The sequence below is a fragment of the Mandrillus leucophaeus genome, unplaced genomic scaffold (genome assembly GCF_000951045.1).
Source record: "Mandrillus leucophaeus isolate KB7577 unplaced genomic scaffold, Mleu.le_1.0 Scaffold301, whole genome shotgun sequence".
Classification (NCBI taxonomy): domain Eukaryota; kingdom Metazoa; phylum Chordata; class Mammalia; order Primates; family Cercopithecidae; genus Mandrillus; species Mandrillus leucophaeus.
Window position 1 is genome coordinate 1,018,540 of NW_012103155.1, and position 13,666 is coordinate 1,032,205.

The following is a 13,666-nucleotide window of genomic DNA, read 5'->3' on the forward strand; positions in this document are numbered from 1 at the left end:
TTGGTCAGGCTGGTCTCAAACTCCTGACCTCAGGTGATCCACCTGCCTTGGCCTCCCAAAGTGCTGGGATTACAGGCCTGAGCCACCGTGCCCGGCCTATGGCATATTTTTAAATTGTAATGGAGTCAGTTAATAAAGTATTATGTATCCATTAAAAATGATAACAAATAATTATGTTGATAAACGCTGAAAGATGCCCATGAAAATATTAAGGGATAAAAGCAGGTTACAGAGGACAGTGTCCAGTATGATCTCATCAATAGACTGTGTGTATGCATGTATCCTTATGTATACATAAGTATAGAGAGACATTTATGAGGATGTTCACTGAAATGAAAATAGTGATTGTCCCTGGGGGAAGGGAAAGAATTTCAGATAATCTTTACTGTGTTACTCTGTATTATTTGAATGTTTACAATCAGAGGACAGTTATTTTTAACTGCCAGTATATAATAATTTTTCCTCTGCATGGGAAAGAGGAAAAGTTGGTGATCATGATAAAAGCACAGTATCATCAGTTGTTCACAATTTGTAACCTTGGTTATTGTTGTGTTCCTATAACCTAATAGAAAGCTACACACAAAATAAGCACTCAGGAATAAATGTTTGGTGAATATTGTTTTTTAAACTTTTAACCCCTTCTGTTTTTTTAACGAATAATATGCAGTATACAATAATTTAAGCTCTCTACAGGTAAGTGATCACTGAGAAACGTTGGACTTACCACTCCATGCTTGACATCAAATGACTTTTTAAAGGGCCTGGTTATTTCAGGGAATAGTCCTGCATGAACATGAAGAGGGAAAATCAGGATTAAAAGCAGTGTTAAAATAAAATTTCTTACACTTCCAATTAGGCTACTACCACAAATTGTACACACATCATCTGTTTCCCTTTAGCATCTGATGAAAAATTATAGCTAGATAAGAGGAATAAATTTTAGTGTTCTATAACATTGTAGAGGGAATACAGTTAACAGTAATTTATGGCCAGACACCGTGGCTCATGGCTGTAATCCCAGCACTTTGGCAGGCCAAGACAGGAGAATCACTTGAGGCCAGGAGTTTGAGACCAGCGTAGGCAACATAGGGAGACCCCCGTCTCTACAAATAATAATTTTTAAAAATTAGCTGGGTGTGATGGTGGCACCTGGGGTTCCAGCTACTAGGGAGGCTAAGGCAGGAGGATTGCCTGAGCCTGGGAAATGGAGGATGCAGTGAGCCATGACTGCATACTGCACTCTAGCCTGGGCAACAGAGCAAGACTCTGTCTCAAAAAGAAACCCAATAATTTATTGTGTATTTTCTTTTTTTATTTGAAATATCTCTGGAAAATTGCATATTTTCAAACAGCTACAAGAAAGGATTTTGAATGTTCCCAACACAAATAAATCATAAATGTTTGAGGTGATGAATATGCCAGTTACCCTGACTCACTCATTACACATTGTATACATGTGTTAAAATACCACACTGTTCTCTAGAAATATATACAATTATTATGTGTCAATTAAGAATAATATCTTTTTAAAAGTAAGCATCAAACAGGTAAGACAAAACCGTACAAGTTAAATTCATAGTAATTCTTCTGGAGCTTTTGGGAGAGATAAACATTTTTGTGTCTGAAATATTCTCCTATGATACACAACTTACACTCTTAGAATTGGAGAGAAGCAAGACTGCTGAAATTCTGAGGCTGTAAATTTTTTTTAAGGTCTTGAGAAGCTCAGGTGTATTATTTAAGTGATATTTAAGGTGTGTATTTAAGTGATAACTTAAAAACTTAAAATTTAAGTACACAGTTCAATGAATTAAGTAAACTTACCAGGTTATGCAATTATCATCATAATCTGGTTTTAGAGTATTTTCATCACCCCAATAAGATTCCTTTTGCTCTTTTATAGTTAATCCCCTTTCTTAACACCAGCACCAGAAAACCACTCATCTACTTTCTCTATAGATTTGCCTTTACCGGACATTTCATATAAATGGAATCATACACTCTGTGATCACTTATGTCTGACTTCTTTAATTTAATACAGTGTTTTGAGGTTCATCCATGTTACAGCTGTTTTAGTATTTTGTTCTTTTTTTTAATTGCTGAATAGTATTCCATTGTATGAATATACTAGACTTTGTTACTCATTCACCAGGTAACAGACATTACGGCTGTTTCCAATTTTGGCTGCTATGGATAATGCTGCCATGAGCATTCACATGCAAGTCTGTGTAGACATGTGTTTTCATTTCTAGTGGGTAAAAACCTATATGTAGCATCGCTGGATTCTGCTTTTAATTTCTGTTTAACTTTTAAAGAAACTGCCAAGGTGTTTTCCAAAGTGGCTGTATTTTAATATTCCCACCAGCAATGAATGAAGATTCCTGTTTCTCCGCATCTTCTCCAACATTTGTTATTGTCTTTGCACTTATAGCCATTCTAATGGATGTGAAGGAGTAGCTCATTATGGTTCTTTTTCTTTTTATTTCTTTCTTTAAAATTTTCTAATTTTTTTTATTTCAATAGGTTTTTTGGGAACAGGTGGTGTTTGGTTACATGAATAAGTTCTTCAGTGGTGATTTCTGAGATTTGGGTGACTCATCACTCAAGCAGTGTACACTATACTCAAGTGTAGTCTTTTATCCCTCACCCACCTCCCACCCTTTCCCCTGAGTTCACAAAGTCGATTGCATTATTCTTATACCTTTGCAATCCTCATAGCTTAGCTCCCACTTACAAGTGAGAACATGCGATGTCATTGTGCTTTTTCACTTGCACTTTTCTTCTTTTCTTTCTTTTTCTTTATTTTTTTTTAGACAGTCTTGCTCTGCCACCCAGGTTGGAGTGCAGTGCATGATCATGGCTCGCTGCAACCTTCAACTTCCAGGCTCAAGTGATCCTCCTGCCTCAGCCTCCCAAGAAGCTGGGACTACAGGAACATGCCACCACACTCAGTTAAGTTTTCAACATTTTTCATAGAGATGAGTTCTCACTCTATTGCCCAGGCTGGTCTCGAACACCCGAGCTCAAAGAATCCTTCTATCTCAGCCTCCCAAAATGCTGGGATTACTGGTATGAGCCATGGTGCCCAGACTGATTTTTTAATGACGAATTATACTGAGTTACCTTGTGTGATTTTATTAAAAATCAGGGGAAAATGCTGAAAGGGTGTCTTGCTTGATGTAATATGATGGGATCTGGCATTAGAAATAAGTCGAGAGAGTGAACTAGCCTGTGGCAAATGTTCATTGTTTTGTGTGCTATTTTATGCTGATAAACTTTTTTTTTTTTAAAACAAGGTATCTTAAGCCAGAGTCAAAGAGCTTAACAATTACTTAGCTAAATTCAAGAAAAACCCACTTTTTCATAGCCACAGTAAAAGCAGACGGATAAGAAGTTTATCCTTCACAATTAGTGCTGATTGTTCCATGCTCTGTGAATTCTTAGCCTTTCAAAGCTCTGTAAGACTTTTATAAATCCCACAGGCCTCCCAGAGGCTTAACTAGCTTTTTGTTACCCTTCCTTTCAAGAATTATACTAATCATTAATTAGTAAGTGATATGATTCTATAATATTAAAGTTTTATAGAAAGTAATTTTGAGGGCATTTGGTGCATTATGGGGAAAAAAACAGACATTAGAATTTGTGCTAGATCATAGCATTAGGTATTTATACATTTGTGCTTATATTTCGGCCAACTTGGTCATTTTTCTCACTGAACTAGAAATGTCTGTCATTTTCTTTAGTCAGTATATGGAGAGGAACCAGTGTTCCTCTTCACCAGTGTTAAGCTCACATATGTTGGAGTACGGTTAGCTAATGACTTCCCTTTGCGAGGTCACAGTTCACAAAATAGAGCCCAAGGTACGGCTTGACCTTGGCAGCTTCAGTTGGCCTTTTCATTAAGGACATTTAATGTTACCCTAATTTGCTAATATGTATCTACCTTCCTGCTCCCACTTCCCAGTCTTAGAACTGTAACTGAATTGGGCAATTTGTTGTTGATAAAACTAAATATCTTCGTAATTACCAACAAATTCTATCTTTAGGTATAAGGTCCTTAAATGTTGTACCAACCCTGATGGAAATACCTGTATTTCCTGTAATTCCTGGTTACGGGTATTTAGTTTTTAAAAGCAAATTATCAAGAAAGCAAGTATAGGCTTGCAGAATCAGAGAAGCTCAAGTGTGGAAGTATACCTGCAGGTCTTCTAGTCATTTAGTCCACCTACTGGGTGTCTGTCATAGTGCAACTGCCAGCCTTATCTGTGATTCTGCTTTCCTTTAATATGTTGGGGATACTTTGATCTCCCATCTGCCTGTCATTTGAAATGAAGGTTCATGAACACAAAACATAATGTTGGAAGGTGAAGACAAACCATTCTCCATCCTTTTCGAGTACTGTGGCCTTAAATTGTATGTACACAAAGGAGGAGAATTTAGATTAAATGTGAACAATACAACCTAGAAGCAGCCAAGATGTGTGTATTCTTGGCCAGTGTAAGTGTCTTTATGCGGCAGTCCCCGATCTTTTTGGCACCAGCAACCAGTTTCAGGGAAGACAATGGAAACATGGAAGGTGGGTGAGCAGGTGCAGGGTTGATGGTTTCAGAATGATTCAAGCACATTATATTTATTCTTTATTCTTACATCACTTTATTTCTATTATTCTTACACTGAAATAGATAATAAAATAATTATACAACTCACCATAATGTAGAATCAGTGGGGGCCCTAGCTTGTTCTCCGGCAATTAGATGGTCTCATCTGGGGGTGATGGGAGACAGTGACAGATCATCAGGCATTAGATTCTCATATGGAGCATGTAGCCCAGATCCTTTGCATGCTCAGTTCGCAATAGGGTTTGTGCTCGTATGAGAATCTCATGCTGATCTGATGGGAGGCAGAGCTCAGGCAGTAATGCCAACCATGGGGAGTGGCCGGAAATGCAGATGAAGCTTTGCTTGCTCCCCACTGTACACCTCCTGCTGTGCGGCCCAGTTCCTAACATGTCTCAAACTGGTACAGTCTTTACGAATATTTTTCTGAAGATAGGTCCCAGAGCTTTCATCAGAATTTTCAAAATGTCTCAAAAATATAAGGTTTCATTATCTTAAAGAGAGATGTGTTAACCATTGGGATAGATTAGAGAGCAAATCTCTTTCCTGACAGATTTTTAAGAGTAAGTCATTCAATGTTCTACATATTAGATAAAAATCATTCTAGCAACGTTAAATTTCTTTTTTTCTAATCAGCTGACTTTAAGACAAAGTCAAACTTTTTTTGAGTGTGATAATAATATTGTGGTTATGTAAGAGAACATTCTTATCCATAGGAGACTCATGAAGAATTATTTAGGATATACTGTTATGATATTTTAATTTTACTCTCAACATTCCAGCAAATAAGTATATATAGGTATCAGTACAGAGAGATTTAGATAAAGCAAATGTTAGGGAATGTGGCAAAATATTAACAATTGATGAATCTAGGAGAGGGCAGATGGGTATTGATTGTGCCATTTTAGTTTTCTTGTGAATTTTATAAATTCTTTAAAAGGATTTTTCATTCCTTTATTCTTTGGGAGCAAAAGAATAAGGCAGTTCATTTATCTGTCTTTTTATTCATGCCCTCCCCCTTTTATCTGCCTTAACTTGGTCATTATAAAGAAGGCAGTTCTATCATATTTAGTAAACGGCTAAAATCAGGCGCAAAAAAAAAAAAAAAGGAAAATCACCGAGGAGCATCCCAAATTACATTTGAGCTATAACCAAGGACAGAACTAAAAATAATGCTTCACCTTTTCCCTATTTTCTCCCCATGTAACTCCCGCCCGTCTCATAGGCAGACACATGGTTTGTTCATATAAGCCTACAAAAATCACTATGGTGTCCACCATAGCTCTATCTTTTAAGTTCACAGGCAAAATCAATTGCAGCCACCTCCTAGTTGATGTTATGCTTGAACAGTAAAGTGCACGCAGTAACAGATGGCATCTTGTGACCTTCTTAATAACAGGCTTGGCTGCCAATGTTCCCTTGTGCCCAGTCTCTGCAGGGAATTTGGAAACTGTTGCCTTACACTTGAATATTTTCTGGCAAACACATTTAACCATTTCTTAGTCTGTTTTCTAATTTAAAATAGAGAGAGCAAGACAAAACAAAATTCCCACCACCTGGAAGGGACATTCATATTTTCTGAGTCCAGAGGCCCATCCGGGGATTCTCTGGGGTGTGCTGGCAGTCACACAGTGTAGCTGTCAGGTTTAGTGTGATGAGGCCCTCAATTACAGGCAGAGTGTTTATCACTCTACCTAGACATATTGGTGGCCAGTGTGTTTTGTTTTTGTTTTTGTTTTTTTGACAGGGTTTCACTCTGTCACCCAGGCTGGAATGCAGTGGTGAGATCTCAGCTCACTGCAACCTCCACCTCCCAGGTTCAAGCGATTCTCCAGCCTCAGCCTTCTGAGTACCTGGAACTACAGGCGCCCGCCACCACACCCGGCTAATTTTTGTATTTTTAGTGGAGACGGGGTTTCACCATATTGGCCAGGCTGGTCTCGAACTCCTGACCTTGTGATCTGCCCACCTCGGCCTCCCAAAGTGCTAGGATTACAGGCGTGAGCCACCGCACCTGGCCATCTTTTTTTCTTCCTGTAGTTTAAAAGAAATACATTCACTTCTCACAGCAAGGCACACAAATTAGCCAAAAAACAATCTAAGTCATGAAGTTAAAAGTTCCCTCTGCCATGACAGCTCACACTGTGGTGAGGGAGGCTTGTTTTCGGTCATCTAGTTCCCTTTGTTGCAAACCTGGCGCAGCGGTGGCTATGGAGGTCCACAGGGAAATGGGGAAGGATGGTGAGGGCAGTGATAAGGTGAGGGAGCAGCCTGCCTGTCTGACCCCTGATCCCTCCATTGTCCCACAGGAGCATCTTTCCTTTGTTGCAAATGGAAGGCAAATAAGGGCGACCCTAGGGGAAAACAATGAAGACAATCACACTAAAGCCCTTCGAGCCCTTTTCTCCACTCAGCAGAATGACCTGTAAGGCCTTATACCAGGAAGGAAGTGCTAAAATCAGTCTCTGCTAGGCAATCAATGTGGGGAGATGGCTGGAGGAAGAGCAACAACAATACTCCCCGGGAATATGTGGTGGGGTAAAAAGTGCAGCACCTCAGCTAGCAACAGCTCAGCCGGCAGGTGGAATATTGTGTGGAGTCACTCACAGAAAGAGAGCCTTCCTCACAGTAAGACCTAGGGCTCCTTTGGGGGAGTGTAGGTGGGTGGGTTTCACTCCTAGGTATCTCGGTGTATAGCTGAGGAGAAGTCAGAAGTGAGAGTCTTCCTGTTGACCCCATTTCAGGGCTTCAGAACAGAGGAGGCCTTGGAGAGGGAAGTTTCCTCTGCTGGGAAAAGCTGGCCTGGGTGTGAGGAAGCCTTGGCTGGGGAGCTGTGAGTCTTTCCCGGGAAAGCTGGGGGAGGTGCCCATTGCTCCTTTATGTTCGCATCCCAGGGCCAGCGTAGAGTCCCTTTCTTAGACAGACCAGAAGACCCATGGAAAAAGCCTCCCTCTATTCAGGCATGCCGTAACCCACCTGCTTCCACCTTCATTCTGGGGCCCCAACCTCCCGGATCAATAAGCTTTGGAAATGATCCAACCACAGAACAAGGGGGCACACCTCTGAGGCATGATCAAAAAAAACCAACCAAGCTGGGAAGCCACAAGACCCTCACACTGCTGAGAAATGGAAGGTCCTTCCCCAGCCTCAGGCCCCAACTCCTCCCACAGCCACCAGCCAGTCATCTGCCCTCTCTCCTCTTTTCCTCTCCCCCCAAATCACATTTGCCATCCCTTATTTACATTCCTCATTCATAAGTTTCAGATTTGGGGTTTGCTTGGCTGTATCTCCTGTAACGCGTCACGGAACCTGGGTAGGGGTGGAGAAGTGAATATAACTAAAATCATGTTTGTGTGGAACAGTGCCATGCGCTAGTTATTCACTTCATTTTTAAAGTATTGCAATTCTAGGGGCTCCTACATAGGATTCTAAAGGCTGTCATTGGAAACACAGTTTTTCAAAGGTTGCTTCTATATACTACATTTTAATTTTTTAAAAGTCATTTATAAGTTTTTTTTTGGAAGACAAATTATAAACAAAGAACTGCCCCTATAAAGAAGTACGCTGTGGGAAGGAAAAAGCCAACCATGGAAGGACCATAAAAACCATCGTTCAACAAACACTAACAAACAACCTGCTTTGTGTGATGCCCTGTGCCAGGTGCTGGGGATACAAAGACAAGACAGACAAGTTCCTGCCCTTGTAAAGCTTATGTTCTAGTAGGAGAAAGAGATAATAAGCAAGTAAACAAATACCATAATACATAAAAAGCAAAGCAGGCATCAAGATAGAGATGAAGAGGGTGAGAATGTGAAAAACTTATTTTAAACACGGTAGCCAGGAAAGGCCTCTCTGAAGAGGTGACATTTAAGTTCAGAATTGAAGGACCTGAAGGATACAGCTCAGCAGAACTGGGATAACTGTGTTCCAGCAAAGACTACAGCATGTGTAAAGGTCCTGAGGTGGGAAATAGCTTAGCAGTTTCAAGTTGCTGAACAAATACAATGTAACTGGAACAGAATGAGCAAAGGTGGGAGAAGGTGTGAAATAGACTGGAAAGATAGGCAGGGTCACATTCGTGCAAGACCTTCCAGGCCATGGCAAAAAATTAGGATTTTGTTTTAAGTGCAACAGGAAACAGAAGTGAGATTATTTTGTTTATGCATTAAGATGTCCCTCCGTGGAGAATAGATTGGGTTGGCAAGACATGACTTATGGGGTAGTCCAGTGAGTTCTTACTGCTTTTTGATATCTTTAAAGGCTTGGGAAGGCTTTACAGAAGAATAAAAGTGGGATTGAAAGAGTAGGTGAGAAAGGATGTTAAAAATGGACACAAATACTCTTGAAATTACATTACAACTCATACACATTTTGCCCTCTTAGAATATTATTTGGTTCTTGTCAATATTCTCCTAGGCACGGCCATCCTTGTTAAATGTCATATCCCATAAAAGCATTTCCAGGTAGCTGATTCAGAGACTTGAAGTTTGCCGTGTTTAGGAAATATCCCAGGGATATTGTACACGTTTTCATATCTGGACTTGACTGTGGTCATACCATGTAACACCTCCTCCTAGTGCATGTTACATCTTCTGGAACAGCAAGAATAAAAGAGACCAGTGCACTCTTTTGCAAGGTTCAGCTGGGCTCTCCCTAGAGCAGTACAGGTGTAGGACAGTGAAAGGAAAGGGAAAGCCAGTGAGTGTTGGCCCAGCTGTATCACAGTTTGCATTCTACGTGCTCTTCATAAAGTTGCTTCTGCTGGACAGAAGTTTAATAAAAACATGTTAGAATCTGTATTAGCATAGTACAATGGAGAGAAAGTTGAATTAAAATTTTGTTGTATTGCAGCTTTATAATACTGGATTTTTATTAGCTATTGCTTTGTTCTACTTTGAATATAAGAGCTAAGCATATGATATGGAAGGGAATCAGGTCAGAAAAGCCACAGCCAAATCAAACCCTTGGAAAGAAAATTAATATTCATGCAAAAGGAAAAGCACTTAATGTAGGCAGAAATAAACTGAACTCTTTGAAAGGCAGATGTGAAAAAGAATTTGAGAACTTTTCTCCTATGATGACCATGAATCACACTTAAGAACAGCCCATGCAATTTTTCTATTTATGAATGGATGTTACAAAGGAACAATCAGCAGACCAAAGTCCACTAGTGACAAGGAAATTTATATAATTGGCTTGCATTGACAATTTGATCCTTGACTTCAAGCAAAATTAATGTTGATAATCAAAAATTTGACATGGAAATGGAAAAGAAGCACAAGGAGATATTATCATTTGGGTAAATTAAATAGTTCTGCCTTGATGTACTGTTACCTCTTAATGAAGAGAGGCAGCATCAGTTAAATGAAAATGACCACTTGCAAAGAATGAAAAAGGCAACAGGGGTTAATTGATAAGCAGTCATTATGAGTATATTCACCGATGTCATTTCTACCTTTCGTCCTACCAATGCTTTACTATAATAACTGGAGAGCAGATAGGAATGCAAAGTAATACTTGCTGTAGAGTAGTAGATTACTGCTTTTGCTACTCATGTTACTACCCCTCAAATACCCCCACCCACTCAACTGCAGGACTGCTCAGCAGGTCTAGCAGGCCACAGGTGATTAGCAAATTCTGAAGGGCACAAAAAACAATATGAATGTAATAGAATTGTACTTTGTGCTACTCAGATCAGATGTGCTGTCATCTTAACTTACTATGAATGACGTGTTCAGGCTGTTTAATTTCCCAAACACAGGCTCAGACTTGTCTTCAAGCTGCATAGTGTGTTTCAATTTTATGTTCTTTACTGCAAAGGGAGGAGAGAAAGTCTCCTGATTTTAACAATAGCAAACATGGTCAGCTGCCCTCTCCTCTTGCCTCAACAAACCACAAAGGAACACATAAATCCCTCCTCAGATGTACTATGCTGATAAAGTCAAATTTTACCAGGAAAGCTAACAGAATAGTGATCATCCAAGGCAACCATCAAAAACCTTTATCTCCATTATTTAGGAAAACCCAATAAGGCTGCAGGACAATTTTTTCCACCATGCGCAGCCCCCGCCACACACATAGACACATTCCACCACAGAGGGGTATTACCTGAATATTTTATAAATTGCTACAAATCCTAATTTGATATTACAATCATTAGTCTTGTTAAACCTTCAAAGATTCAACCCTGAGAGACGGAAATTATATGGAAAATAATCTATTGTGTTCTCTTCTCAAAATCAGTGTGTGGCAGAGTGGCCAGCTGTTCCCTTCCATAGTGAGCAGTTGTTGCTAGGAAGTGGCTGCCCAGCCAAGGAATCCATTTCTGAGCTCTCTGGCATCACACTGGAATGTGAGCGTAAGTGATGCAAGTCACTTCCAGGCTGAAGTGGAGAAAGAGCACGTGTGTCTCCCCTCCCCTTCACCCCCACCTGCCAGATGGAGACAAAGGGCTCTAGGGCTTTGGGGATTGGTGGAAGCCCAAGAGGAAAGAAGTCTGTGTCCCAAGTAACCATGAGAAAGGTCTACCTGCAGAACAGCCAACTTTGCATTTGGATAAAGAAAAAAAATATTTTATTGTGTTAAGCAACTGGAATTTGGAAGTTTATCTATCAACTCCCTAATTAATAGATAATTTTGATAATAGATAAATTGGGGGGGCTATCTATAGCAACTAGTGTTAACCTAATTTAACTGAAACAGGGTGGAGGTGGCTATAGGTGAGTAAATATAGTTTACTAGTTGATAGTTTTGGTTGCTCTTCTTAGTTCCTTGGTGTACTCAGTAAAGCTCAGATTATATCACCTAGAGCTCCAAGCTCTGGTGGAAGTTACATTCTGGGAAGTTACATACTGGGACTACTGTGAAAGAGAAAAATGTCTGCTTTGGAAGAACTGTCATTTTTAAGAGCAACCATTCCAGCGTGGAACATGGTCATTTTCCTGCTAAAGACCACCATGCCTTTAGTAGGTAAATGGAAGCCATTGGGACTACCATCAAGAATCTAAAAGTAGAGGAGAGTGATGTCAGTAAAATGGCAAAATAGGAGTTTTCTACCATCATTTCCCCATGGACGGATTGATTTTGACAACCACCCATGGAAGACAGTACTATAGTGGGAGCCTGGGTGACCAGTGGATAAATTCCAGTACATTAGTAGAGTAAAAACTCCAAGAATAGATGCATTGAAGAGGGTAAGAGCAGTTTCCCTTTACCTGTGACACCTCTTCTGCAAGGTAGCACAACTCAGTGCCAAGAGAGAGCTCCTCAGCCCACGATTCCTCCCATGGGAAGAAGTGAGAGAACAGTGAGTGAGCACCTGGCTCCTCCAGCTGTGTGAGACGCTGCCCAAGGGGCCCACTTCTTTCTCACCCCACAGAAAATACTGAGGTAATTATCACAGCTGAGTGGTGTGGGAGGCTGCAAACAGGGAAGAGAGGCAAAGACTCACAGCCAGCAGGACTCGGAACTCAACAAAGGGCCATGGATCCCACTTACTGCTTCAGGGAGTCCATCAGAAACCCACCCATGAGCTGCTTGGGATGCCTCACCTGCAGACCACCCCAACTGGCCCATGGGCACCCCCAATGCCCCACATGCATCACTAGCCCCTCCCCTGAAGCCTATTCTCCACGTGTGTTCCTGGAGGCAGCAAGTGCAAGCCTCTGCAGATGGCACGTGCAGACAGCCCACCCAACTCCATGAGACTGGGAGAAAACACACAACCGTGAGCATTTTAGGGCACTGCTCTAGGGAAGACAGACAAGAGCCTCTCAGCGTCTGGTCTGGTCTGGCTCTGCAGGATTGACAGAAGCCATACAATCTTAAGAATTCCCTCCAAAGAGGGAGCAAGAGGGGTGGAATGGGCACATCCATAGAAAAGGCCTGAGAGAGCCATCAAATATCCAGCTGAGATGACTGTGATGGTGTTTCTCCCCTGAAGCCAGTCAGTGAAGACTGGAGGAGGTGACTATATCTCCAAATGCAAAGACAGTAACTCAAGACTTTGAGGAATACGAAAAGTCAAGGAAACATGTCACCACCCAAGAAACACTGTATTTTTCCAGTAACCAACCCTCCCAAAATGGAGCTCTACAAATTTCCTGAAAATTTAAAATAATTGTTATGAAAAAGCACAGTGAGTCACAAAGAAAACACAGACAACTTAATCAAATCAGGAAAACAGCACATGAACCAAATGAGAAGTTCAACAAACAGAAATAAAAAACAAACAGAATGTAGGTCAGAAGATACAAAGTGGCAGATATGTAGAAAGAACGAGTCTAGAGATCTAATGAACACGTGAGGATTGTAGGTAATAAAACTGTACCAGATCCTGGATTCATGCTATTAATCAATGAATAGATTTTAGCTGCTCTTGCCATAAAAAAGGGTAATTATGTGAGATGATGGATATTTAAGTTGCTTCATTATGGTAACCTGTTTACTATATATGTACTCTATAGCATCATATTGTATACAGGCATACTTTAGAGATAGGGTGGGTTCAGTTCCAGTTCGTTTCAATAAAGAAAACATCACAATAAAGTGGGTCACATGAACTTTTTGTTTCCCAGTGCATATAGAAGTTATGTTTACCCTCTGCTGTAGTCTATTAGGTGTGCAATAGCATTGTGTCTAAAAATAAAATAAGCCAGGTGCGGTAGGTCACGCCTGTAATCCCAGCACTTTGGGAGGCCAAGGTGGGCAGATTACGTGAGGTCAGGGGTTCGAGACCAGCCTAGCCAACATAGAGAAACCCCATCTCTAATAAAAATACAAAAATTTGCCAGGTGTGGTGGCAGGTGCCTGTAATCCCAGCTACTCAGAAGACTGAGCCAGGAGAATCACTTGAACCTAGGAGGCGGAGGTTGCAGTGAGCCGAGATTGCGCCACTGAACTCCAGCTGGGCAACAGAGTGAGACTCCATCTCAAAAATAAAAATAAAAAAATTAAAATAAAGTGGACATACCTTAATTTAAAAATACTTTCAAAGTTGGAATCAATCATCTCAAACCCTGTTGCTGTTTTATCAATTCAGCTTATGCAAT

The 13,666-nt window shown here is 40.6% G+C and overlaps 1 protein-coding gene across 1 annotated transcript in view; it reads right to left on the reverse strand.

Moving 5' to 3' along the window:
• LOC105544578 (chromosome unknown open reading frame, human C4orf51) overlaps positions 1-13,666 on the reverse strand; it is a 41,402-nt gene that overhangs the window by 4,365 nt on the left and 23,371 nt on the right. The window contains exon 3 of the mRNA XM_011987133.1: positions 725-783. Coding sequence (XP_011842523.1) covers positions 725-783 — 59 coding nt within the window. The remainder of the gene's footprint in view (positions 1-724; positions 784-13,666) is intronic.